The sequence below is a fragment of the Perca flavescens genome, chromosome 16 (genome assembly GCF_004354835.1).
Source record: "Perca flavescens isolate YP-PL-M2 chromosome 16, PFLA_1.0, whole genome shotgun sequence".
Lineage (NCBI taxonomy): Eukaryota > Metazoa > Chordata > Actinopteri > Perciformes > Percidae > Perca > Perca flavescens.
This window is the reverse complement of record NC_041346.1, coordinates 17,257,747-17,283,667: the sequence shown is the minus strand read 5'-3', so window position 1 is coordinate 17,283,667 and position 25,921 is coordinate 17,257,747. Positions and strand designations below refer to the sequence as shown.

The 25,921-nt window shown below is 39.6% G+C and overlaps 1 protein-coding gene across 1 annotated transcript in view; it reads right to left on the bottom strand.

The window, feature by feature from the left end:
• The window catches only part of lrrc75bb (leucine rich repeat containing 75Bb), a 31,324-nt gene extending 9,718 nt beyond the window's left edge, over window positions 1-21,606 (bottom strand). Inside the window, exons 1-3 of the mRNA XM_028602238.1 lie at window positions 21,091-21,606; window positions 15,164-15,292; window positions 10,612-10,724 (exon numbers count right to left, since the gene is read on the bottom strand). Coding sequence (XP_028458039.1) covers window positions 10,612-10,724; window positions 15,164-15,292; window positions 21,091-21,372 — 524 coding nt within the window. The 5' untranslated portion in view covers window positions 21,373-21,606. The remainder of the gene's footprint in view (window positions 1-10,611; window positions 10,725-15,163; window positions 15,293-21,090) is intronic.
• Between the last annotated feature and the right edge of the window lie 4,315 nt (window positions 21,607-25,921).

The following is a 25,921-nucleotide window of genomic DNA, read 5'->3' as shown; positions in this document are numbered from 1 at the left end:
TCAAATAACAATAGGTGTTGTGTGTTTTAAGACTTTCTGGTATGGTCAAATAAATATATTAAATTCTTTGACCTCTTTTTTTGCATGAACATTCACACTCCTTTTTCATCACTGCTGTATGATCACAGAGACTGGAGCTGCTGGCGTTGCAGTCAGATGATTTGGTTACCATTTAATAAGATACACTTTATAAAAGGTTTATAACTTGTAACTAATAGCAGTAACAGACTTTATAAACCACAAAATAATGCTTTATACAGTTATAGCAGCAAGTTGAAGAATTTCGGGAAATACTCTTATTTGCTTTCTTGAAGAAAGTTAGATGAGATGATCAATAAGATCAATACCACTGTATGTATGTAAATTATGAAGTTAGCACCAGCAAGTGGTTAACTTAGCTTATCATGAAGATGGATGTTAAAAATAAAGGTAGCAACAGCAGCCTGTTAGCTTAGCTTAGCATAAAAGTAAAGTACGCTCTTATTCATGGCTTCGCTATTACTGATCTTTAAAGCATTGATAAATTATTTATTAACCATTTATTAACCATTAGTCTGTTTGCAAAATATATGGTCCATATGTTAAAAGGTGCAGAGATTAGCTCAACGTCAGTGTGTCCCTGATGGGAGGACAAACTCTGTAATACAAATTCAAATGTACTTTGCGCTGAGCATGCAGAGAAACACTTTACTTATTTCAGGGGAATAATATAAAAGCACTTGAGAAACATTGGATGTGGATGCTGTTCCATGGTCCCGTGGGATTGGTCAGATCAATGTCTGCTTCATCAACGCTTTGGTCTTGACCTGTTTATTCCTCGGATCGATCTAAGCTGTTTTGCTTCCGGGCATCTGTTTAATAAATGCGCGGCTCAGCTGTGGGAGAACCTACGAGGATCTGATGTAAAAACTCATCCTTGAAAAGTGAGCTGGTAAAGAACTGCTCATTTATTGCTGTGCTTGTGTTATCTGAATGTGCTTTCAGGCCAGTGACTGTAGGCTATAGTGCTGAACATTTCCTGAACCAGTTTGTTTAACTAAACTCAGTTTAAGCATCAAATACATGTGAGGGCATTGGCACAGTTTGGCCTGTGTTAATGATAATCCTTTACAGTCAGTCTGAGCAAAAACTTTAGTTAAATTTGCCTCAATATGCAACTGTCACACTGATAACATTTACAGGGAAACATGAAAGTGGTGATTGCATACACCATCCAGTGTCCTCCAGTTTCATGGAGATAATGACACATTTTCTGTGAAGGAAAAAATAGCCCCAAAGCTCATTTGGATTTGGATTAAATTTCAGTGAAACATTTTGTGGATGGGCTGATAAAGGCTTCCTCTATAGTACGTTGTCAATGCAGCAGCTCGGGGCTGTGCTGTGTTATAACATATCAGTCACTTGGTTCTTTGAAACTTTGAATTTCAAGGAAAGTAGCAATGTTGATGTCAACACGGAGTGAACTGACAGCAGTGATGGGAACAACACACGCCCTTAAAACGAGAAAGGAAAAAAAGAACCTAATGGGAATCTATCACTCGTCATTAAAAACATGGGCAAATCCCCAATTTACAAGCAGCTGAGTCAAAAAGTCTTTGAAGACGTAGCACCATTGTTGGATAGATGTCCTTATTTCTTTTGTAAATATCACTTACATTTCCACTCTGCTACTCTCAGTTTACACCAACAATAATGGATGTGACATGGATTACTACTACTAAAAATATCTGACTTCCAACCGAAGATAAAAGCATATTTGAGCCAATGATTATAAAACCTCTTGTTACAGAATGTACCATAATGCAACTGCAGCGTGTGCAATGCAAAATGTATTCCACGGCTGAGCTATAAATTCACCCATGATTTGATTCGATGTGACAAACTGGATGCTTAGGAGAAAAGAATACTGCGACAGAACACAGAAAACAGTTTGCATTACATAAGTGTATAGCATGGAGGAGTGCGCCTGTGTCTGCTATACGGTGTCAAGGCACAGTTATGAAATCAGCATTAAAATGCAGGGCTCTGAGCACAGACCGAAGGGCTTGAACGTTGGGGAGTGATTTGTATCAGCTTTAAAGAAATGAGACCCACAGATTATCAATCCTTGTTTCTGTTATTCTCGAGCAGCAGCAGCCTTATCTCAGATTTACAGTTAAAATCAAATCAATGCTAGATGATGATGATAAAAAACAAAGAAGTCTCAAAATGCTGTTATTTAAAGCAGCGCTTCTCAACTTTAAAAATGTCTGTTAAATTAAAAACACCTCCGACCTCGTATTTACTGATCAACACATCTAATCATTTCATTATGGCCCTGCTCCCTGAAGATTGGAGCGATGGATACTGAGCCTCTCTTCCTCCTCCACCTAATCCTCCAGGATCTCCGTCTGTACCGCGGGAAACCCTCAATTATTCATAGACAAGGACGTGGCTGGATCTTTATGTCTCTATTAAAAGTGGAGGTCAACTAGCAAGGAGATTGAGCAGACTGAGAGCAGTGTGCAGTCAAGTGGAATACTTCATCTCTGAATGGAAATATGAGCAGAGGCAACAAAACCTTTCAAAGACCAGACATCAGTGATAGTCAAAAACACAAACTCATACTTTTCAAATATTCTTTCCCTGTGTGAGATTTTTGCCCTCGCCTTAGGAGTCAACATTGTAGGCTCTTCAGAGGTCAGGTCTGCTGAGTCACAGCCTGTTCAGCCTTCCAGTGCGCACCTCAGGGGGGTGACCTGGCTGCAGGAATAGGTCATACATGTGTCAAAGGCAGATATCACATGGCTCAGTGTACGGATGCCACATGTACAGTAAATGCATTAAGGAAGAATTATCTCGTTCATTTTTTCAGCCACGGAACAGCAGTTGTGTTGCAGAGACCATGCTTAATCAGATTGTAAGCTTATTATTATTATTATTATTATTATTATTATTGGGGCATCACCCAAGGTAAGAACATACTGTGTGGTAGACTGGCTCAACACTGCATGAAAAGTGGGATTTCCGTCAGCAAGTGGCACTGTAGATTGCCGTGGAACTTCAGGTTTACGACTGTACCCGGCAATTTACAGGCAACACCGAAAACTGTATGTAAGGTATTTCCTACAGTTTTAAATAGCCAAATGCTTTGATTACTTTCTGGTCATATTTTATGGTGCTATACAGTATGTGAATGTGATATGGAATGTGTGTTTTTCATGATATGTCATATTTTCAGATTTGAGCCTGCTTTCTCTTTTAAAGGAGATAATGCATCTCAAGAGGCTTTCTGGTTGAATAAAAATTAAACAGGCTCTGTGAGGCTGTCAGCAGTGCTTTAACCCAAATGCTAGTATTTGGTTATTAATCAAAATTTTGCATATATTAAAGGTTATGGAATCACCAAATGTTATTAAAATTAATCCAAAGGAGAATATAAATGTCCAAATTGCATGGCAATCCATTCAACAGTTGTCGAGACATTTCACTCTGAGCCACAAATGTCACTAGAGAAAAAGGATGGAGGATCACCAAAGTTGGTAAGATAAAGTGTCTGGAAACCATGAATGTCTGTACAAAAATTCATGGCAATGCATCCAATTGTTGATAAGATATTTCAGTCTAGATCAACCGATAGGCCGAGCCTGCCAGACACACAGCTAGTCTCTAGTCTAATCTCTACCTCATGAAAAAGAAGCACATTGAGACACCATCTTTGCTAGCAAACTAGTGTTGCTGGTTTGTTGTGCAAGTCAAGAATCTTAAAGGTCCCATGACATGAAAATTTCACTTTATGAGGTTTTTTAACATTAATAAGCATTGCCCCAGTTTGCCTATGGTCCCCCAGTGGCTAGAAATTGCGATACGTGTAAACCGAGCACTGGGTATCCTGCTCTGCCTTTGAGAAAATGAAAGCTCAGATGGACCAATCTTGAATCTTTACCTCCCCTTTCTCTGCTTTGCTCTCCTAGACAATTTGAGAGAGAGACATCATGGCTTTCAAACAAGCAAAGTGGCAGTTGGTCAAAGCCACACCCCCACCCTCCATTTTGCCCCCCCTCCACCTCAATAGCTACAGACACCGAAATGGCACATACTAAGGAAAGCTCATTGTGGGACTGGCTCTAGTGGCTGTAATTCTGCACCAAGGCTGAATTTTGGGAAAGAGACTTCAGATACAGTATTAGGGCACCACTAAGGTCTATATAAAAGTATCCAAAGAGCATGTCATAGGACCTTTAAGAGGTTTTACCTCTATTTAATATCATGTATCATTATCATTATAACTGTAAATTATCTCACTGGTCTTGAAGGATTGGACGGCAGAGTAAGCTTAAATTTAGTTACCAACACGTACACTATTGCAGATTGCAAAGGTGGAAGGTGTAGTGCCTTGACAATGTTGCTGTAGCTCTGGAAGGATCATGTAAGGGAGAAGGGCTCAGAATAAAAGCGAGGAAGAGAGGTAGAGGGGATTTCTTGGAAGATTAGAGCAAATTAGCCTGAGCAGAGCAGGGAGAAACTGCAGAGAATACCAGTGAGCACTTCTCTGGTGATTAGCTGGTGAAAAGCTGTCTCGGGATCTGGACTTGAAATATACAGTTGTTGAAAAGCAGTTGAAAAAGTGATCATAAGCATCCCGACTATTATACAGATGAAAAAACTTTCACTGCTCAACCAAATACAGTCATAGCCAAGATGCCTCAACGGCTTTTTACTGGCTTATTTTTGCAGGAAGATGTGAGGGACCACTTAAAGAAATAAGATGTTTTTAGCCTATGATGAAAGACAGGAAAAAGTTGGTTATCGTGTTAAAATTGGAAAGGATTTTCCGATGATAAATGAGAAAGAGATGAATTGGTTAGCATCATGATGCAGGTCACACGTTGGTGTGCATGATAGGCAATGGTTTGTAGGTGTTGAGTTGTGGCTACTGTAGCAGCCTCATACTGCTGGTTATCATCATGGAATTTGAAAAGGTAAGCAGGCACAGGAAACCACTGGAGGTAGGGTGATTTGATGTAGGGGAATTTTGGGAGGTGTAGGAAAAGTCAGACTGAAAAGTTCTGGATGAGCCAAAAGCATGTTGTCAGCGCTCGTTTCCAGGGCAAGTCAGATCATCCTAGACTGGGTGGAATAACTCTAGACTTATGAGAAGAGCAGAATCTCTAGTGAAAAAAGTTGTGATCTTATACATTTATTGTTATCGAGTCCAAACCTGCAAGTTTGGGCTGTAGCTGCAACACAGAGGATGGGCAACATTGTCTGGTGTCACATCAGAATTATTGACACGTCAGTATGCTTCAATCAAACTTTTGTTTGTACAAAGTGATTAAGGCAAAAGAGTTTATAGCACTTAAGAATGGGCACAACTAAGCCTGCTGTCCTAAAGATTTTATGAAATGTAGTTGTTGCATAAAGAATTTGAAGAGTAAAGGTCAATTTCGCCAAACAGTTTATTTCATTGACAATTGCAGTGCAGTCATCAGTTGTTGGAGGGCTTGTCTGCAGCCATTTCCTTGTGATGGCTTTCTTGCCAGTAGCCAGGCAGTGGGGGTTTTAGATGCTTTTTGACAATCCGACAGTCACGTTTGAAGTGTACTAAAGCCGTGAGAAGTCTATGGAGGGGTCAATGTGGTGCTGCCACTGCTGATGGAAAGGAGAGGTAGAACGCAGGAGCGTCTTCGTCATGTTGAGACTGGGTTTGAGTAGGTCAGATGAGAAATCAAGCAGGAGATCAGCAGACTCAGACAGATCCCATATTGACTCAATCTTTTTCATAATCCTGGTTTTGTTTATCATTGTTTGCATAATGAAGATGATAAAGACAAGACATGATAAAATTGTTTTGTTAAAAATCTAAAGAGTGAACAATTAGGTCATGTTTTTCATCTTCTTGGTGAGAAGTGCTGTTGTATTTCACCATGTATGAATTGTGCAACATTAAATATGTCTTTTAAAACATGTTATTGACAGCGAGATCAACAGAGCAGTGATTGTTTTAGCCTCTGACTGTTATCTGGGGGAAGTGTTTGTTTTATACTAAACTCTTAAAATTTGCAGACTATGTGGAAGTCATGCCAAACCGTGGGAGGAAAGGCACTTTAGTCCGAACAGTGTGAGGTCTGGGTCAAATATCAGGACAAACTATCAAAGCTCACCCACAGCAGATTAGACCGCCCCAAACAGCTGTCTCTTTCACTCTTATCAACAGACTTGCACGACTACATTTTGGCACCTTACTAAATCCTGTCAGCTATTCTGCTGAGCAGTATATTCTATGCAAAAAAGAAGCCAGATGCACTTAGACTTTCCTCAATACTTAAAGTGTCTTCACTCTACAAAGCTTAACTCTGAATGAAATAATTCAGTCGTCTTCTTGAACCACAGTAATTTATTTAAATGTATTGAAGATGTCTGTAATAGCTGCTGTAAGAGCCTCGGATCAATTACTGCCTCGCAGTAAAGACAAGCAATGAAAGAAATAGCATCTGCAATCGGAGTCCAAGCTCTTCAAAATGTGCTGGAAGGGCAATTTTAGCGTCATAAAAAGTGTGAGCTTGATTAATCTGAAATTCAATACCAATTACAATAACATTAAAAGCTCCTCTGGGGACTCAGCAATACTGTTCTTCTCAGAAACCTGGCACATGCAGCTGCAGAGAAAAAATGAAATTGCCTTGATAATATATAAAGTCTGACACACTTGCTTTTCAGTTACGGTGTTATAAAAGCAAAGCAGGCTGAAGTAATACAGTTTGAATCATGATTTATGTGTTATCTCTTCAAGATTTTCAACCAATTGCATATATTCCATGAACATAATTCAATTTGAGCCTTGGTTGGAGAGCAGGCTGCAGCACATTTCTCAATTGATCAAATAGACTTTTCAATATTGATTGAAGAAAATAAGAATGCAATATTGGAGATACTATAATGCTTTTGCATTCCTAAATATGAAGAGATCAAATTCACGATCGATTCGAAGCGAGGCGGGAAGAGAGGGAAATACGCGACTTCTTATCGGCAACCTTACAGTGATTCCGCCTCCCCCTTTTTCTCTCCGTCTGACAGAGTGTTTCCCCAGAGCCTCAGCTCAAACTGCAGACCCGCTCTGTGTGGCAACTGTTGAACAAAATGGACTCTCGCAAGAAGGAGAGAAAAATCCCACAGGAAAAGAGGAGAGAAGGAAAATCAATGCAAGGAAGGGATTTTAAAATAGGAGAAATGGAGGGCTTGGGGGTGGGGGAGGAAAAAAGGGAGAGCAGAAAGGTGAGAGAGGACAAGACAGACTGAGAAGGAGAGATACCCAGTAATGAAGAATGCAATAACTGAAAAGCACGTGAAACCATGTAAACTGTGTCCTAATGCTTAATTTGATCCAAAGACATTACTTTCTGCTCATTTTAGTGGGTGTCATATTCACAGAGAAAGGAAGCCCTAGTTTGAGTCCCACAATAAAGGCTGCTGCCTGGATGCTTGCAGTATAGGCTGGGAGAGAGACAGAGCTTACTAATGAGCACACTGGGAGAGTTTGCCTTGTTGTTCAGTTGAGTGTTATTTCAAAATACTGCAACCAAGAGACTGGGGCGGGAAGTTAACTCACGCTGTCAAAAAAATCTTTCAATCTGGGTTAATTGCTCAGGGAAAGGAAGCCTCATGATCATCATTAGAGATGTTTTTTCTTCTTCTTTCATAACGTCTCCGCAAATGTACCTGTTACTTAATTTGAGTCAGAGAGTACTTTTATTTGTTTAGCGTTTCTGTTGGTTTTTCTCTATGTCACTCAAGCATTGACAATCAGTATCTGACCTTTAATGGCCTGCAGTACAGTCATGCATCTTATTTTAGTGTCAATTTTAGTTTCTTGTTTGCTCCTGATCATTCTCGGAGACAAGTTTGTCGATCTAGAAAAACATAAAATCTCCATAGACAAATCACTTTAACGGGTGGTGTTTGAGATGGCGTGAGGCTGTTTTTCTCACAACAGTCTCGGGTCAGACGGGAAACTGTATCTACTGCTGAGAGGTTAATGCGTAAATGGACGGATCATCCTAGCAAGACACAGTAACACAGGTTGATGATTTGATGACCTTCAATTAAAACCTGACTACAGTTTGGTATGGAGGATAAACCTTGATGTATTAAGAAACAAATAGAAGTTTACATTAGAGACTGTCCTGCCCCTAAAAACGACCCTATACAATTGTTTATACAAGCAGCGATTGCAACCCATATTTATGTTTTATTGTTAGGCTGTAATTATGATGAGGGCAAAGCAGGAAGTCCCCATGAGGAATTCTAAGTAATGACAACAGCACTGTTGTTGCATCCACAGGACACAAGCCTTGGTGATCGCACACCACCCCCACCCCTCAGCCACACAGTTGTTACTTAGCCAAGGGGGACACGGAAGATTAAAATCACTCTTCACAAGATGTCAGGGATCTGAGACAAAGGAATCCAAAAGCACAACTCATGAAGAAAAAAAAAAAAAAAAAGGTAGATGCAAAATGTCTTTAACTTGATGCAAAACTGCAGGCAGGCAAAAGTTCAAAAAGGGTAACGCTGAGGCAAAGTGCAAAAAGCATAAACAGGTTCAAAAACTAGTTACAGATCAACAAACAAGACGCTGGAAAGCTAGGACAAAAGCACTGAGACAACCTGGCAGAGGGCTAGTGGAAATGACTTGTTGATATACTGCTAAGGAGCTAATGAGTGAATGGGGAACAGCTGAGTGGGAAGGATGAGGTGAAGTGAATCAAGTGATGGAAGGGCAGGCAGGTGGAAGTGGCAGGGTCTGAAATGACAGCAGAGTTAGACACAGGCATAATAAAGCAAACGAGAGGACTGCAAAATCAAAACCATGACAACAAAAAGTAATTATCTTCACTTGAGCTTCTGCGTGCGAAAGTCGCCGGACTACACCATTTTCTAAACATAGCCATGTTGAGAAATACAGAGAGGGTTTTGTGGAATTTGAGCAATGGCTGGACTGTAACAGGCGTTTAATGATATAAAATAGTTGCGCAATAGATCTTGAAGGGTGTGTGGGAGGGGTGATGGACCGATCAAATAAAGACAGGAATGTTACACAGGAGACTAATGTTCGTGTTCCTTTTGAAAATAAAAGTAAACAGCAAGTAATTTTAACTTTATGGAGTAAACGGAACTACGTCACGTTCTCCGTCACGTGAATAATTATGTCATGTAATGTTATTTAACCAAAACGATCTTTTTCTAAACCTAAACAAGTAGTTTTTTAAACTTTTCACAAAATAAACGATTTGTTTAAAACCGTGAACGGAAAAAGCTCATTCGAGTCATATTTCATGCCATCGCTAGGACTTTAATTAATGAAACGCTCCTGTGTTGAATTAGAGGGTAGGAACAACCAACCTATGTGGTCATGTGATTTGGAGGACTAAATTAATATGATAGATTAATAAAAAAGAAAAGAAAAAATGCACAAATAAAAATAAATCTATTAAGGCAAAAAACTGAAAATCATATCTATAATACATCAAATACAATACAATACAAATACAAATCAATTCCACGTTTACATTTTTTTTTTTTTATTGTCAGGATTTTATTTCAGGCGTGGCTGGATTTCTTTCCCCTTTAAGTAACAAATGAAAATAATAATGTGACAACCTGGTATTTCCTGGGAATTCGCACTAAAATCTGCTTCTGTTTCCCAGCACAAATACCCAATCCTGGAAGGTTTAGCATACGTGTGCCCTGTGTGTGCAGATACTGAAGAGTAACATATGTATTATAGCAATTATGCCCTCTTCAGACCTCATTAATGCACCCAAGCAACTGTCATAGATATAGTCTGACCTTAAATCAACGTTATTACAGAAATATAACTGGATCAACTTTTCATCTGCAGTATTTTCTTCCAATTCAAGCTGGTAGTTCACATTTCAGCTGTGTGGCAAAATATGTTTTTAGATTAAATCAAAGTTGAGTGCAAAAACTGTAAATGTAAAATATGCAGACTGTTCAACAAGTGACTTAATTAGATATGCAGACCTCCAACTTTAACTGCTGCCACTGCAACAGTAATAGACCCAGTTCAGCAAGATGGTCAGAACTTCCATTATAACCACTCAGACATAAAAGTGATGACATGCTGAAAAACAGAGGATCAAATATTCTGCATGGTTGGCATTGTGTTGTTTTCCACCTCAAATATATAGTAATTAAAGATGAATTGTTGTTCTACCAAAACAAATTACCACATAACCAAACAATATTGATAATGAGAATAAACTGCATTTTATGAGGAGTTATCCACAGTTCTGTTTTTTACAGTAGTTTTTCACTTGTGCCGAGCAATCCCAGGAATCCTGCAAAAAGAGTGATATATTCCCAGGAAGCAATCATTTTAACATCACAAGAAACCCTTCAACCCCAATTAACACACTACCACAGATTAGAACCTTGAAATACTGAAGGGAAATCTTCCCAGAAACTCAAAGAAGACTCAAACTTCCTCTATGTCAACTAATATTTCAGAGAGGCTCTACAGAGATTCATGAGTTGCACTGATGCTTATCGTGAATATATGTTTACTGTGGCAGGGACAGCGTTAGGCAGCAGCAAAGAGGATACACTCACCAGGCCTGAGACTTCCTCCTGGGCACGCTCTGTCTCGTCCACTTGGAGTGAGGGGTCAGGTGGTAAATCAGCCGGCGGCAGATCTTGTTGGTGGACTTGAACGAGTCGGTCTCCTGTAACACACATAGGACGAATGATGGATAACAAATGTCAATCTAGTTCATACAACAAATCAAAAACAGTGACTGCTCATGAATAAATGCAACTGAACCATTACACATTTAAGGAATCACTCAAACAAACCAATAAACGGTGTATTTTGCATATGACAAGGTAGAAAAGGAGCTGTCTACAGGGTAACAGTCATATATAAATGCTGGATGTCTGATCTCCCTTTCTTTCTTCCTGCAAACTTTAGATGTACTGACCGATGAACAGTCACAGGCTTTCTTTCTTGTCCTTTGAATACAGCTGCTTCAAACATTTTCTGCCTTGAAACATTAATTTATTTTCCCTTTTGCCTTCCTCTTGCTCCATATCTCCCCCTCCCCTCCTCTCTGCCTTCTCTTTTCTCTCTCGCACCTCCGTCAAAGACTTTAAATGGAATGGGTTGTGTTGAGCAGGGTAAATCTAATTAATGGTACAACACGACAACAAGGAAGAGGCAATGTAGCAAGAGAGAAAAAAAAAAGACAGGGGCAATATACCTTAAGGCGATTAACCATTCCCATTGTCACTTCTTTTCTAGGACAACCAACAAACATGCCTCATACTTCAAAACATTCAATGCTGCTGTTTCAGCCACTTGGATGACTGTACACGACGGTATAGCTGCGCATACTGATTCGCAATGTGAAGATATTCTTAGAAAATGTGAATCCGTGGACTGGAAGGATCAACATGAGTCAAGTCACTATAAGCATTCTTAGATGTTAATCATGGGTCTGTAAAGCTGAGTGAAACACAACATATATTAAATAAACTGTATAAAACTGAGGACCATACGCTTCAAAGCATTCACAAATGATGCATCTTTTAACCCCTTAATGTCCTTGAATATATAATCTAAATAAATCTCAGTGTGGGCATAGAAGCAGCTGCCAGGCCTGAAATCAAGCACACTGCCTCTCTACATCCTCATCACGTCTGACACAGTATCCTGCCATGGGTCGCCAGCCAGTCAGGAGAACGCTGCCAGCTCTTCACTTTCCCTCCCATCCTCCTGGGCTTTCCCCGCCAAAACAAACACCGATAAGATAAGAGTTTCTCACAGGTGATTATCATCTGGACTTGGTAAGTAAAAGCTAGACCACGGTGACTTTATCTTAAGGCAACCCATCTTTTCCTAAAAGAGTTAACCGCAGACTCTAGATAACTGTAATTGCTGCTGGCTCTGTGTTTTACAGCCACTCTGAGCTGTGTCTGTGGTGTCTTCACCCTTATACCTTAGTTTGAAATGTAATTTGAATTTTAATATCTTGGATTTGTATGCCGTGCTACAAGTAGATGAGCTGACTCCCAGTCTGGATAAATCATGATTTATATCTTAAAGGGCCAGCCTTTATTTCATTGACCACATCAATCTGAACTCATCTAATATGCATAATTGATAAGTTCAAATTGCACAACAGATAAAGAGTAACTGAATGTAAATTATTAATGTTTTTGCTGCTGCAAAAGGTTTGTTCATATCAGTAATATCTGTAAACCAATTTGAGAGTGATAGCTGAGACGTTGGTACAACTTGTTTATTCATGCACCCCAATTTAGACTTTTATATCTCAATTAAATTTCTAATATGCCCAACCAATGTGCACATTAATAAAATCCTAATACAGAGACAGAACTGTTGTCTTCTGCATATAGCAAGATGCACTGTTATGACTCATGGCACAAATGGAAGCTGTCTTTTTGATGCAACTATGTAACTATTCACTACAAAGGAAGGCTTAGGACCACCTTTTCCCCCTTTAATATTTTCCTACAGTCACTTACAAACAGTGAGAGGTGTCTGTTACCTGGGACACAATAGACTTCAGAGAGACTCGGTGGACTCCAGTTTGATCCCACTGGCCACCTGCCAGCTGTCAGAGCCCTAAAAGTGCTCTCATTGTTGGTGCCAAGGCCAAGCTGCCCCACAAGAATCGGTGCCATTGACCGTGGCTGCCAGCTGTGTTGACCTCAGCATGATGACCACTGGGCACCTACCCACGCTTTCTAGTATGAAGAAACCTATAGGCAGGTACTCTCATACAGCTGCATGTCCTGGAGCACAGCTGTTACTATTTGCCAATGTGCTTAAAGAGCACATGAGCAGCAGGGAAGACAGACTGCATGGTGCCACAGCAGAGCCAAACTCTGACCCAATGCCTCCCATTGGCCCTACCATTCATCCCTTCCCTCTCTACCCAGCCTACAGCACGCAGGTGTCCCCTTTGTAGCTTGGGCTGAGTGGTAGCGCTCATTTCGACCCCCACATTGTCCTCCATGTGCAGCGTTTCCACTTGCAGACTCAAAAATGAAACATGGTAGGAGAAACCTACCAGAATGCACTGTGAACTGTGGCTGAAAGATTCTGTAAATGTAACCATAAAGACATGTTGAAATGTAAGTAATTATAAAAAAAAAATCAGTCAGAATTGGCTGAAAAATGCTGTAAATGTAACCATAAAGACATGTTGAAATGTAAGTAATTATACAAAAAAAATCAGTCAGAATATTTTATGAACTCATTCTTGATATTTACAGTACTATTTTACTAGACTCTCTGCGAGCAATGTCAAAGAAGATAGCAGTTGTAATTATGGATGTAAAATCACATTGTACACATTGTAAAGCAAATGTGTGTGCTATATAAATAAAACTTGACTTCAAATCTCCTGAGCCTCACATTGCCCTTGTTAAACATAAGCCAGAATCTGTGAAAAGTATGCAGGATCCCTACATAATAAAAGTGAATATGTCACCAATGTAGCCAGGTGAACAAGGGTTACACAAGGCTTTTCTCCCTAAGAAGTGTTATGTAGTTTGCTTGCTTATGCTATGAGTAGCGGGAAAGAGAAATCTTGTGTTAGCGCCTACTTTTCCCGAGACACCAGAAACAAGGAAGTTGTAGTACCAGTAGGTGACTGACTGCCGTGGTGTGGATTTATGTTTATGTGTAAGGTAAATATCCAAAATGGTTAGTGTTAGCAGATGAGATAATGGTTAATTTAGAAGACTTAAAGGTGCTCTAAGTGATGTGATGTGTTTTTTAGGCTACAACTCCTTCTTGTCGGTTATTTGCTGGAACACTGTTTGTTATGGTTCATTGTGCAGGTTGGCGCAGTTTGTTTTTGTTGCCATTTGTGGAGCCTGGGCTGTCTACAGAGACCGCGTTTTTTTACAGTGTGTTTCGAGGACAGGCAGCTAGCGGATAGTGAGGAGATGTTTGCTGTATGTGACAAAAAATTTTATAGCCTAAAAAACGCGTCACATCATTTCGAGCAACTTTAAGGTTGATGAATGATGATTTTCTGTTCCTGACGATTTCTGTAGATCTGTAAATGAGTTTTGTGTACATATCTCCGCCACGCTGAGGGCAACACTGAACAGCGGGGTTGGCGTGAGTAATGCTGAAGTACATGTATAAGCAGAATTATCTCATAACAATGTATGCTGACTGTTTAAATAAGCTACGTCCATTTGTATGTTTTCTGCTTAATCTAGAGGGGAGAAATATGCATGTTGAAATCCAGGTGTGTGTGTATCTTGGAGCACAGGCTGCACACTGGAGTGAAAGTGAGTTAATTATATTTTTCTGAAAATTGTTTCTGAATTGTAAGAATGTTTGTGGGAGAATGTGTGGTTAAGAAGGTATTTTTTATATTTCTCATGGAATCAAAGTATTTTATTTGGAAGTGACTATGAGTTGTGCGTTTAACAAATGAACTTAACAAATGTTTTTTATTTTCTTTATTTACAGAGGTGCCACTGCTGTTGTCTAGAGTTAGCTAATGTCTGAGGTTTAGTTTAATGAAGTTGAGCAATATGAGTTTGAGCCTGGGTACTGTTGCTGTGGGTAGCCCCCACCAGTGTTCATCAAGTGCTAAGGAGAACTGTTAAAGCTGATGGTTTTGTCAGACAAGGAAATAGGGAAACGTTATCATTCTGTTTGGTTGTAACTATTGTCCTAAATCCCCAAATATAAAAACATCTGTATTAACGCTGTTCTTTTTTAAGCTCAGTTGGGGAATAACAACAAAAATAATTTGATTTGTGTTCGGTCTCATCATTCTTGAGTAGGCCACACCTACTGTATATTGAACACCAAGACCTGATTAGTTATCCATGCCAATGGCTAAACACCTGAAGTTTAATTGCTTGTTAAATCTTCTGTAGTTGTGTTTGGACAAAGAAAACTGACAGTCAATTGTTGTCACAACAGCATGACAACAAATATGCACATGCACTTAGGCGTGGCTAATAAATGCGGACATGTTGCAGCTTGCCTCTCCTTTGTTTACAATTGTAGACCTTGCCCCGTTTAATTAATGTGACGTCTGTAGAAGTTCTTTTTCATAATTCATGAATGTAACAGTTTAAAACAAACTGTATCATACTGGATTCTCACCCTTTTTGGACACTGCAGGTCCCGGGCGAGACTGAGCAGCAGCTCATGAGAAATGGGGTCCACCAGGTTGAGAAAAGCTGCGTTCTTATACAAAATGTCATTGAGTGACGTTCCCTGGAGTCCCAAATCCTGAGAGAAAAGAAGAGAGAGCAAAGCGTTTTGGTTAACTCTTACTAAAACTAACAGTGTAGACCCTCAGAAATTAATGTGATTAAAAGAGACATGTTTGAGCCACACTTAATTTAATATTCAAGTGACATTTCATGGATAAGTTAATGAAAATAGAGTCAATGTTTATGAGCTTTGTTCATCATCCCCTTTCATCTTGCCCTCTTATCACGCTGTAAGCTGATAGGTTTTTGCTATCGGAGTTGTGCGTTCCACCTAGGGGCGGGAAGAGTGTTTATGTGCATGTATTTGGATGTGGGAGACGTTCGGGGTAAAGATTAAGATAAAGGTTGTGTGGTCTCTCTTCAAATATTATTGCTCTTATCTCATTTGTAGGTTTCAATTGTAGTTTTAGCCCATGCGACACTCTATCATTCTCACAAAACACAACTCTAAACTGTCTGAGGAAACAGTTGCACTTCCGCTCTCTACCTTCAATCTTCAGCATTCAGAAGTTAAAGATTGTGTGATGTAAAGAACAGTTCAATAAAACCAGGAACCAGGACACATCATCTTTAGGATGTTTCCATTTGAAGTGAGAATGTAAATATGTTGCATCTTCAGGTAACACTTTGACGTGTGCCGACATGTCGTTAACACTCAGTGTTTGAGCCTCACCAGAATCCACCGCCTTTTCGGAGAAGATACCAACAACAACAATCAGCAGGGAAGACGTGAAACTGAGCAGATGAAACAAAATGAATAGAAGATGAAAGGTTGGGAATAAGAGGAAAGAAAGTCAAAGGAAATCTCTTCTTTTAAAGCTGCATTTCTCTCCTAATCCATAACAACTGTTAAAAGACGATTTGCTCTACTCATACAAGCTGTTATACCAGTGACATAACTGCTGCTACTGACTAACAAACATGTTTCACTGGACCACCATCCTGTTGTAAGCTATACAACTAGAAGCTGTGGAGCTTAAGAGGAAAGACTATCAGCTCTATATGAACTGAAAAGCTTTTCAAAAAGCAGGCCTGAGGTGGAAGCAGTGTAAAACATGCTGTATATGCTCTGACAGCCATAACACTTAGAGGCACAGTGGAAGCAAAGCGGAAAACCCCCATCAGCATTTTCTCCTCCTCCAGCTTTTGAGTTGATTTATTACAGCAAAGCTCTGTGGGATTCCCTGACGCTGGACTATCCTCCAGACCAGCCCTCCCTTCAATAAACCTCATTTAGCACACAGACTGAGGGTACAACATGGGTCCATAAATGGAGGCACAGAGGAATTTGAAGATTATTTTATGATGATACAAGTAGTGCAGCTGCAGCATCAGATATGAAGGGAATTCACAAAGCACATCTTTAAATACACATACTGATCCAGTGGATTAATTTGACTGATTCCTAATCATAAAAGCATGAAATGTTTTCCTATTTGTCACTGACAGGATGCCGGTGTACATGCCTGCGCGCCCTCAGATCCTACAAATGTCCTCGTCAAAGCTGCATATCTAATCTGACTTCTGCCTCGTCACAAAAAGTCTGGATAAAACGACGAGCTTCGAACCGCAGAACATCATCCTACACATGCAGTTCAATAGAATCCTATTAAATATATTGCAGTTTGACAAATCCAGTCCCACAGTGTTCTGCTTCAATGTAAGAAACATGTCAAAGCTGTCAGGTGTCCAGTTTTCCTTTTTTTTTGTTGCTTTTTCTTTGACTGAAGGAATACATGTTCTTTCCTGGATTGACAAAATGTTGTGACCTTTTATGCAATCATATTAAAGTAAAAGGTATAAATTCAAAACTGCATCTTGTGACGCGAGAAAGTACTCAAAAATGCCTGGCCAGCAGAAACTATGCTTTGCCAAGGATATCTGACAAGTATAGGATGAATTTAATATATCAACTCAGTCAAATGTAACAGAAATAGTTTCTTCTTGTACACTCTAACAGGAACACTGTGAGATACTGTACTTAACAGGGCATTTTGCTCATATTGCTACATTCACATTAACAATATGTCCCTTAAATGAAAAGGAACTTTCAATACACATTGTACTTCTATCCAATTTTCCAATCTAAAGGAATCAGTATTTTTATTGAAATAATTCACTATCTACAAAGTGAGTCGTTAATGTTCACTCCAGTGCATTCATTTTCACCAGAGTCCTATGATATTTATGATGTAGCTACCGGCCACATGAGTTAAGTGCCAGACACTTTTTCAAATGATCTCAGGTTGTGAGAAGTATACCAGAAGCTCATCTTATTTAAAGGAATAGTTTGACATAAGGGTAAATAAACGTATTCCCATTCTTGCAGAGAGTTAGATAGAATGATTGATACCACTCTCATGTCTGTACTGTAAATATGCAACCCGATCTCACAGAATTCCGTGAAATGAACACGGCCCCTTAACTGAAAATCTGTGTCAGCTCCACGGAATCGCAAAAAATTCCGTGATGGGCCCACGGAAGAATTCCGTGAAATGAACACGGCCCCTTAAGTTAAGGAAAAGGTGGTGGGTGGGCTTACGTTTCCATGACACGTGGGACAACAACGATAGGTTGGGTTTAGGAAAACAATAAATGGTTGGGTTTAGGAAAAGAACAATGGGATGCAGGACAACAACGAGACGGTTACGGGTTGGGTTAATGAAACGTGATATGCGGGACACGATCCCCGGTCTCCTAGGTGAAAGTCCTGTGTTGTTTGACCCATCCCCCATCCCAACCAACCTCCCTACGCGGATTTTCGGGCTTTCATACTACTCGCTACCGTAGTCGCTCCTAAAGCTACGTCATCTTCTCATTGACTTTATATTAGCATTGTTTTCCGTGGTGGCCACACGGAATTTTCACACATTCCGTGCCACCACGGCATAATGCGGTGTTAATTTCTTGGAATTCTGTGAGACCAGGCCGAAATATGAAGTAGGTTAGCTTAGCTTAGCAGAAAGGCTGGAAACAGCTAATCTGGCTCTTTCCAAAGCTCACTAATTAACACGTTATATCTGTGCAAAACAAGTGTTAACAAGTATAAACAAACATGCATATTCCTACCTTAATTGTGTATTACTGGATGAATAATAATATGATCAGAGAGGTACCAAAATCTGTAGAGCAGTTTTGTATTGATGCATTTAAGTTGAACAAAATAAACAAATTAAATATGTGTGTTGTGCCATCTAACCTCAGACTTCATAATGGTCTTCATACAGTACAGAGAACATCTTAATTGGTGTCCTCTCCATCGCTGCACATTGGTTACTTAGTGTGCATATTGTAGAGCGTAATTGACATGTGCTGATTCTTGTTATTTACTACTGAATATGTAGAAGATCCCAAACTAATTAACTTAATGGCCCAGAAGGCAGATCTGCGATGCAGCTAGAGCGTGGGGGCCGGTGTTATTGGTTCTTCTTTGTAATGACTTCCTCTTTGCGAAAGAAATGTATTCCAGCATCCATCATCTCAAGGTGATTATCTCTAAATCTATCCGTCGCAGGAGGAAAAGCTGCTTTGCAGCTGGAAGAACAACAACAGGAGATCTACCGCCAGTTGTTTTTTCCCCACCATCTTGAAGTAATGTTAGTCAGACACTTGGCTTCCGCCCCAACAACATGCAGCGGTAGCAGCTCTCTGGCTACACATCAGTGAGTGATGGAGAGCGTATTCGTGCTTCGTGAGCAGTTTAAATGCCGAGCTATGGAGAAAGCTGCCACTGCTCACGACCGACAAATGTACATGTTGATATTTACAATCTTTTTAGGTATAAAATGTACACTTTCCTGTTTTTACCTCTTAGTTTTTCTTAATGTCAGCAATTGATTTTTAATTTGACCAACTTTAGGACTGCTTTCACAAACAGAGACAGGACAGATTCTTGGGCAGAGCAGAAGATACCTCCAAATTTGTCTTCAATTCAGACTTCTCAGACACCCGTAGTTTCTCCTCAGCATTGTTTCCTGCTTTAATCTGCACACATCTGTGTAATTTATTCTACAGCACTGTACAGATGGGCAGGGAGTTTGCATGACATGGGGCCCTCTTGATCAGAACTGATTTTGTCTGAACTTCAAAACTCTTCTCCTTTGATCAATGCACAGCTACCAGAAGGCAGTGAAAAGCTTGAGCTGAGCTCTAAAACTATTTTTCTTTTTTTCTCTCTCTAGTTTGGATAAGTCTTTAGAAAGTAAGGATTAGACCAGGGAAGGTGTTACATGGGAAAGTGTAACAGATGAGACTCAAATGTAAGAAATAAACATACTGTACCTATACTATACTGACAACAAAGAAGTGTTTGCACAATTCCGTGCAATAGTGGAGAGATTAGAATACAATACCACACGAGCAAGTATCAACTGAGTTTGTATAAAGCGCTTCTTTTTATGTGAATTTAGATATTTTAAATGTTCTCTTGTGTATATTTCAAGCCTCCTTCACACAGGAAACAGTAAACAATGGCAAAAAAAGATAAATGATATGATTTACCATTCATTTATGTTATTTACTTTTCTTTTGTAGCCTTAACCATGAAAAAGACCTTGTTACCTTCATTTGTGTCTTTATTGGTTTTGGTGTATTTAAAGGTCCAATTCGTAGGAATTTCTCCCATCTAGCATTGAGATCATATATCACAATCAACTCTCTCTCGCGCCACGCAGTTCAAAGTACGTATTACAGCTACGGTAGCCTTCACGCTTCAAAAAGCTGTTCTCTTGCCCTTTTCAATATCCTTTTTCTTTTTCTGGGTGAAGAAGAAGACTCCTGTTCCTGAAATTTGGATTTTGAATACGTGTGGTCCTCCATGTTTCCTTCTTCAAACTTGCCAGGCTGGGAAGCTACGATACCCATTAGCAGCATTAGCAGCACCTGTGAGTTTATCATGTGACAGCGGAAACGCGAAAGGCGGAGCAGTATGTCCTGCATGTCCCTTACCGGCTAATGTATTTCAAGATGGCGCATGAATATGAAGCAATGAATGCAAATGTAAAATTTCCAGCCAAAAGGAATACTTGGAATTGATGGTGGTGGTAAATATTCATGAAAAAGGACAAGTTTGTGAACGGGCAACACAGATTTTGATAATGAACAACTAAACACGTTACACACTGGACCTTTAAAGGGCGAACATATAATACACTCAGTGTTCTGTGTTGTTTGGAGCTGATTGGATATTCAGAACATGAACAAGCTGAACTTCCTAGCCATTCAGAAGAAACAGGTGGTTGATTTAAACCAGCGTCTCATTATAAGTGTTTCTTTTTTCCTCAGGAATATTAAAAGAAGGCGACAGAGTACAGCGTCTATGTCAGTAAGGCTTCTTATATTTGGGAAGCATTTATGAGAACTTGCAAAAAGTAAATAATTAAATGACTTTAACTTTAAAATAAAGATTAACACACTGACACCTGCAGATTCCCCAATGAGTTCCATCAGTTTAAATCTAGCAGGGCTTTTGCTGGATATAGCAGGCACGTCCAATACCTCTGGGCAAAACATGTCAGATTTATTGAAATAAGGACACAATAAATTAATAAACTGCTGTTGTAATATAGTCTACATAGTTGCATGCATCTGCACTTAGATTAGGCTACCCTATAAACTTGCTTTAAATATAAAAACCAATGTATGACTTGCAGGTACAAAATTAAATGTATTTTAACTCGTGAAACTTTTTTGCCCACGTGCAAACCAACCCCACTTACTGCTACAATTTAAACACGTTTTTCCCTTTAATAACAACGTCAGAATAAAGTAATGACAAACTCGCATTCATTATCAAAATAATGTCAGCCCCCTTACCTTTCTCAGCAGTTTGAGCACTTCGGCTGCTTGCTCCATCTTCTGCTCCCGGAGAAGCCTCTGGATTTCTCGGATCCAAGCCACCCGTCTGACATATGGGCTGGGGTTGGTTTTCCGCAGCATCCCCGGGAGCTTGTCGGACTTGAGCATCAAGGAGGTAAACAAGAAGTCTCTGCCGCCACTTCTCTCGCTCTCTCCCGGGCAGTCATTCCTCTGGCGTCTTCTCTTGGACACTTTAGTTTCAAAATCGAGACTTCTCTGTCTGGTCAACTTAGAACCCATCACTCCTGAGAGGATGTGTCGGTGGTGGTAAGATGGATTTTACAACATGCAGCCAAAACATCACACTTAGCCTAACTTGCTTCCCCTTTGTAATAGCCTATAGCCTATGTTTCAAAGTTTCAAGGCTAGGCTACTCTGAACTGTGAAGCATTATAATCAACATAATAATAATAATAATAATAATAATAATAACAACAACGTGTGCCTAGTCTCGCCGTCGTCCCTCTGCTTGCATCCGTCCATGCACTGCCTGTGAGCACTCTGGCATCCTTTGCTTTACTCAGAGCTGGTGCGCTCCTCAGCCAATCAGATCTTGATGCTCGGCACATCCAGTTAGAGTCACGTCGGAAACTGATCTCAGTTTTCTTACCGGACCCCACATTATCACGCACAGGTTGTTTATTTTGACTCTGAGTCAATCAGAGAAAGTAAATTTATTTAACCCTTGTTTGGTGATCGGGTCTGTGGGACCCATTTTCAATATTTGCTAAAAGAAAAATTATGCTATTTATTATTTATTCTAACTCAAACTCATTGGCCTTGGCTCATTTTCTGTGAAGAACATAAAAAATAACTTATTTTCATTAACTGCACATGGTACACCCCCCCCCTCCCCCTACACATTACGAGGTGTTGTTCGGTCTACTAGGACTATGAAACTATGTTGTCTTTCTGCATTTGCTATTCCCACACAAAGTTATAAAATTGTTACATTTCAAGCACTTTCACATGTTATGATTAAGTTCTAAGAAATAAGCACCAATAATGATCAATCTTGTTTCTATTTTATTTATTTTTTTATTTTTTACCTTTTTTATAATTGAATTTCCTCATTTTCTCACAAAAAACAAAGACGATCATATGATCATAAATGTGATCTCTTAGGGGTAAATGGCAAATATGAACCATATATGATGTATATATCATTGGTAATTGAGCTAAAGTAAACATCTATTAAGTATTTTTACATAAATTGTTATGGCTGTATTGATTTAAAAACTTAATAATGTGGTGGGTCCACCAGACCAAGGAACATTGGCTGTGTAACAAAAATATGAACACCACACAAGGGTTAATCCTGTGTTATTATAATGTAGGGTCTTATAACAATATTAATCTAGTATACTGGAAAATGTGATGAATAGATATAGATGTAGCTGTAGTCTACTGATGCTGAGTATTAATACTAAAAATCCCCTGTTTAAATTGCATAACAGTCTGTTACTATGCATTAGCTATGCAGACTGCATGAGCTAAACTTTTGGGTGTCCATTAAATATGGAACAGTATTGATCAAGCCCAGACAGATGGGCTGGTAGACATTTAATCGAATACTGAGAAACATGACCTATAAATTTGAGTATCAGAACGAGAAATGGATTAACATCTTTAACATCAAAAAGCAACAAAAGCTGACATCCGCTGTTTTAACTTCTACCTATAATAATCACTAATAAGTTTTAATTGTTAAAAGGAAGAAAAAGTGGGCTTTGGTGAAATATCAGAAATTCTTCTTTTCCTCTAAGTGGATGGAGGGGTGTGTTGGTGTTTGACTAGTCTGGATAAACAGAAATACATTTCCAGGATAAAGACTGACATCCGGCGAGTGCCCCTCACCTTCCGCCATCTGTGTTTTTCCGTTCTCAAACTCTGTCGCTAAACATGACTTTGTCATTGTTGACAATTGAAAATTTGGATTGTGCAATAAGGCAGGCCTGCTTGGTTCTTTCAGGGAATAATTGTAAAGATCTACAAATAATATGTTTACGGTATTGACTTTCTAATGGGACATTTTGGGACCGATGGGCAGGGATTGCTATGGATGAAGTAGGCCTACACACTGCAATACACTGGTAAGAGCAAATTACTTTTACGGAGTGTCTATTTGCACCCCCGGTACGAATAGTCTCGGCCACACAGTTGAGCTATTCACACCCTGTGACGTAACAACAAAAACACGTTGCTCGCGTGCACCGAAATCATGGCCGACGTTCATCTTCCATGACCGCAGAAACTGACATATTAGGAAAGTTTTGCTCTAAAGTTTATAACAATTGAATTTCTAGCGGAAAATTAATACTACAGTTGCACTTTCTGTCTTCAGTGAAAGCATACAACCGTTCGTTTGTTAGTTAGTATCGATTTTTTGTATACAGTACGGTTACCTATCAAACGAGGCTTGAAGAAAGCAAGGGGTAAACAGTTGTCCAACATCCTGTAAGAGCTGCTAGGTGAGTATGGGAGTTAGGATTTCAATTCCCCTGTGAGGTGATTTTGATTTTGTAATTTTGGATTAGATAATTTGCATGCAATTGCGCAAGTCAGGGTTTTTTGCAGGGTGGTAGGTGAAGACTCATGAATATGCCTGCTCTGGTTGGGTTGGTTAGGTTTAGGCAAGAGGAGTGGGATTGGTTATGGTTAGGGTAAAAATGTGAGAGTGATAATATTCCAAAAAGGTGTAATACATGAGTAGTATGGATAACTGTTTGTAAATATATGCCAAGGTACTGTAAATGCACAGGGGTGCAAATAGCATACATTGATATTTGTACCAGTTGGGGTATTAATAGAACACATTGCTGTGCGGGGTACAAATAGCATTCATTTCTAATTGCACCAGGGTACAAATAGCATACACTGCTAATTGTACCAGGGGGGCAAATAGCCTCACCCTTACTTTTAACCATGTATCCAACTAATTTAAATAGCTCATGTTACTGTATTGTGTGAACAGTTAACTTCATTTAATATTGTATGTGGCATTTTCTTTTGCAGGGTGCATATGTTCCACCTAAACAAGTTCCTTCCCGAGACTATTTTTCAGAGGCGCCTTCGCTGTGTCCGGAGTTTAGCACCGCCCAAGAAGATTGTGATTGGTTTAAAGAAATGCAAACAACCCAGTGCGTTTTTATCTCCTACTGTAGAATGTATCCGTGGTGTAGCCAAACCTTACTTCACAGCACTGTGGAGAGGTCTGGCAAGCCAAGACTAGTGTTTGACCATAATGAAACTATTTTTTTTCAATTTTAATTTCAGAAAACATGACACCTAACTTAAAGAGCAGATATGCACACTACAGCAGATAAAAACAAAAAACAAAAAGCAATTTAATTTCAGTTGGATTTTAAGAGCAACTACCTGTACCTAGCAGCTGAAAATCAAATGTTTCCTGACCTCCTGTAATCAATTGCTCACCCTGCTGCAGTGATGTATAATGCTGTTTTCCACCGCATGGTACGGCTCTACTCGCCTCTACTCCCCTTTCTGTTTTTTTTTGGTTTTCCTTTAGCAAAAGCTGTGTACCTGGTAACTGGTACTTTTAAACACTGCAGTTCACTGATTGGTCAGAGAGAACCGTCATTTGCGCGACACAGGACTTCCTGCACAAACCCGCAAGTTTAAGTAGCCAAGCTACCATCAATAATTCACTCGCCTCAGAATTTTTTTTAAAAGGGCAGTGCGCAAAACTATGTGTGAGTTATAATTTGCATCGTTGTGGGTATATAGTGTTTACTAGGCTGCTGTCATATCAGTTGATGACAATGGCAATTTTCAGATATCCCACCACAACCTGGATAACTTAACATTTATCGGCTTGATTTGCACATTCATGAAACCAACAGAAAATGGGAAAGAAATGCTCTGTGAGAATTTGCTTCAGGGAACGGAACGTTGACATCAGGAGGGCTGTGAGATCATTTACACAGTGAGACTTGGGCTTGTATCGCTACATACTTCAACCTCTAAACTGCATTTACTGTCACTGACACAGGTGCATCTTGCCAACTAAAAGCATCGGTCATCAGTGTCTTTCTGGTCAGTGAGTATGAGAGATAAGTTAGGGCCCAAGTTTTCAAAATCTAATCCACTGTCAGCCTTGTATAACAGTGGGTATAAACTCTTACATCACCAAACAACCCCCTGAGGGATGAGTGTAATAAGTTGTATCACCTCCCAGCCTAAATACAAATCCATGGAAACAGGGAACTCTATGCTGGAGAAGAGAGGGATATAGTCGTCTAGCAGTGCTTAATGCATCCCCATCATGCTGGTACTAAAGTCTAATTGCTCACATTGGCTCTGTCTGGATTTCAGGATTTCACAGCCCACCTTATTCTCAGGGTCGATAATCTCCTGGATTGTCCAGGTTCTTGTTTTGTTTCTTGACACTGGTTTCGAGCTGGTAGCAAATTCCTCTTTTACCAGAGTCTCATGAAAAAACAACAGTCTCTACACAACAAGTTTAGGGTTAGGTCTTTTTGGGTTGTATGGAGCCCCGGGCCCCTGTCATTCACCTCATATGCAGAGGTGTGATCATTTCCTTTGAGGGACAGAGCAGACAGGCATGAGGAGTCACAAATGGATTTTCAAAAAAGTTTTTAATTTACCCCAAAATATAAAAAACAAACAATTTACAAAATATGTAACAAAGTTCCAGGCATTGTTCTAAATCTATGGTTCCGGGCCCATAAAAGAGGTCAACTAAACAGAACTTAACTAAAACTGACCACCCAAATTGTACACAAAGGGGAACATGTATAATGGCTGA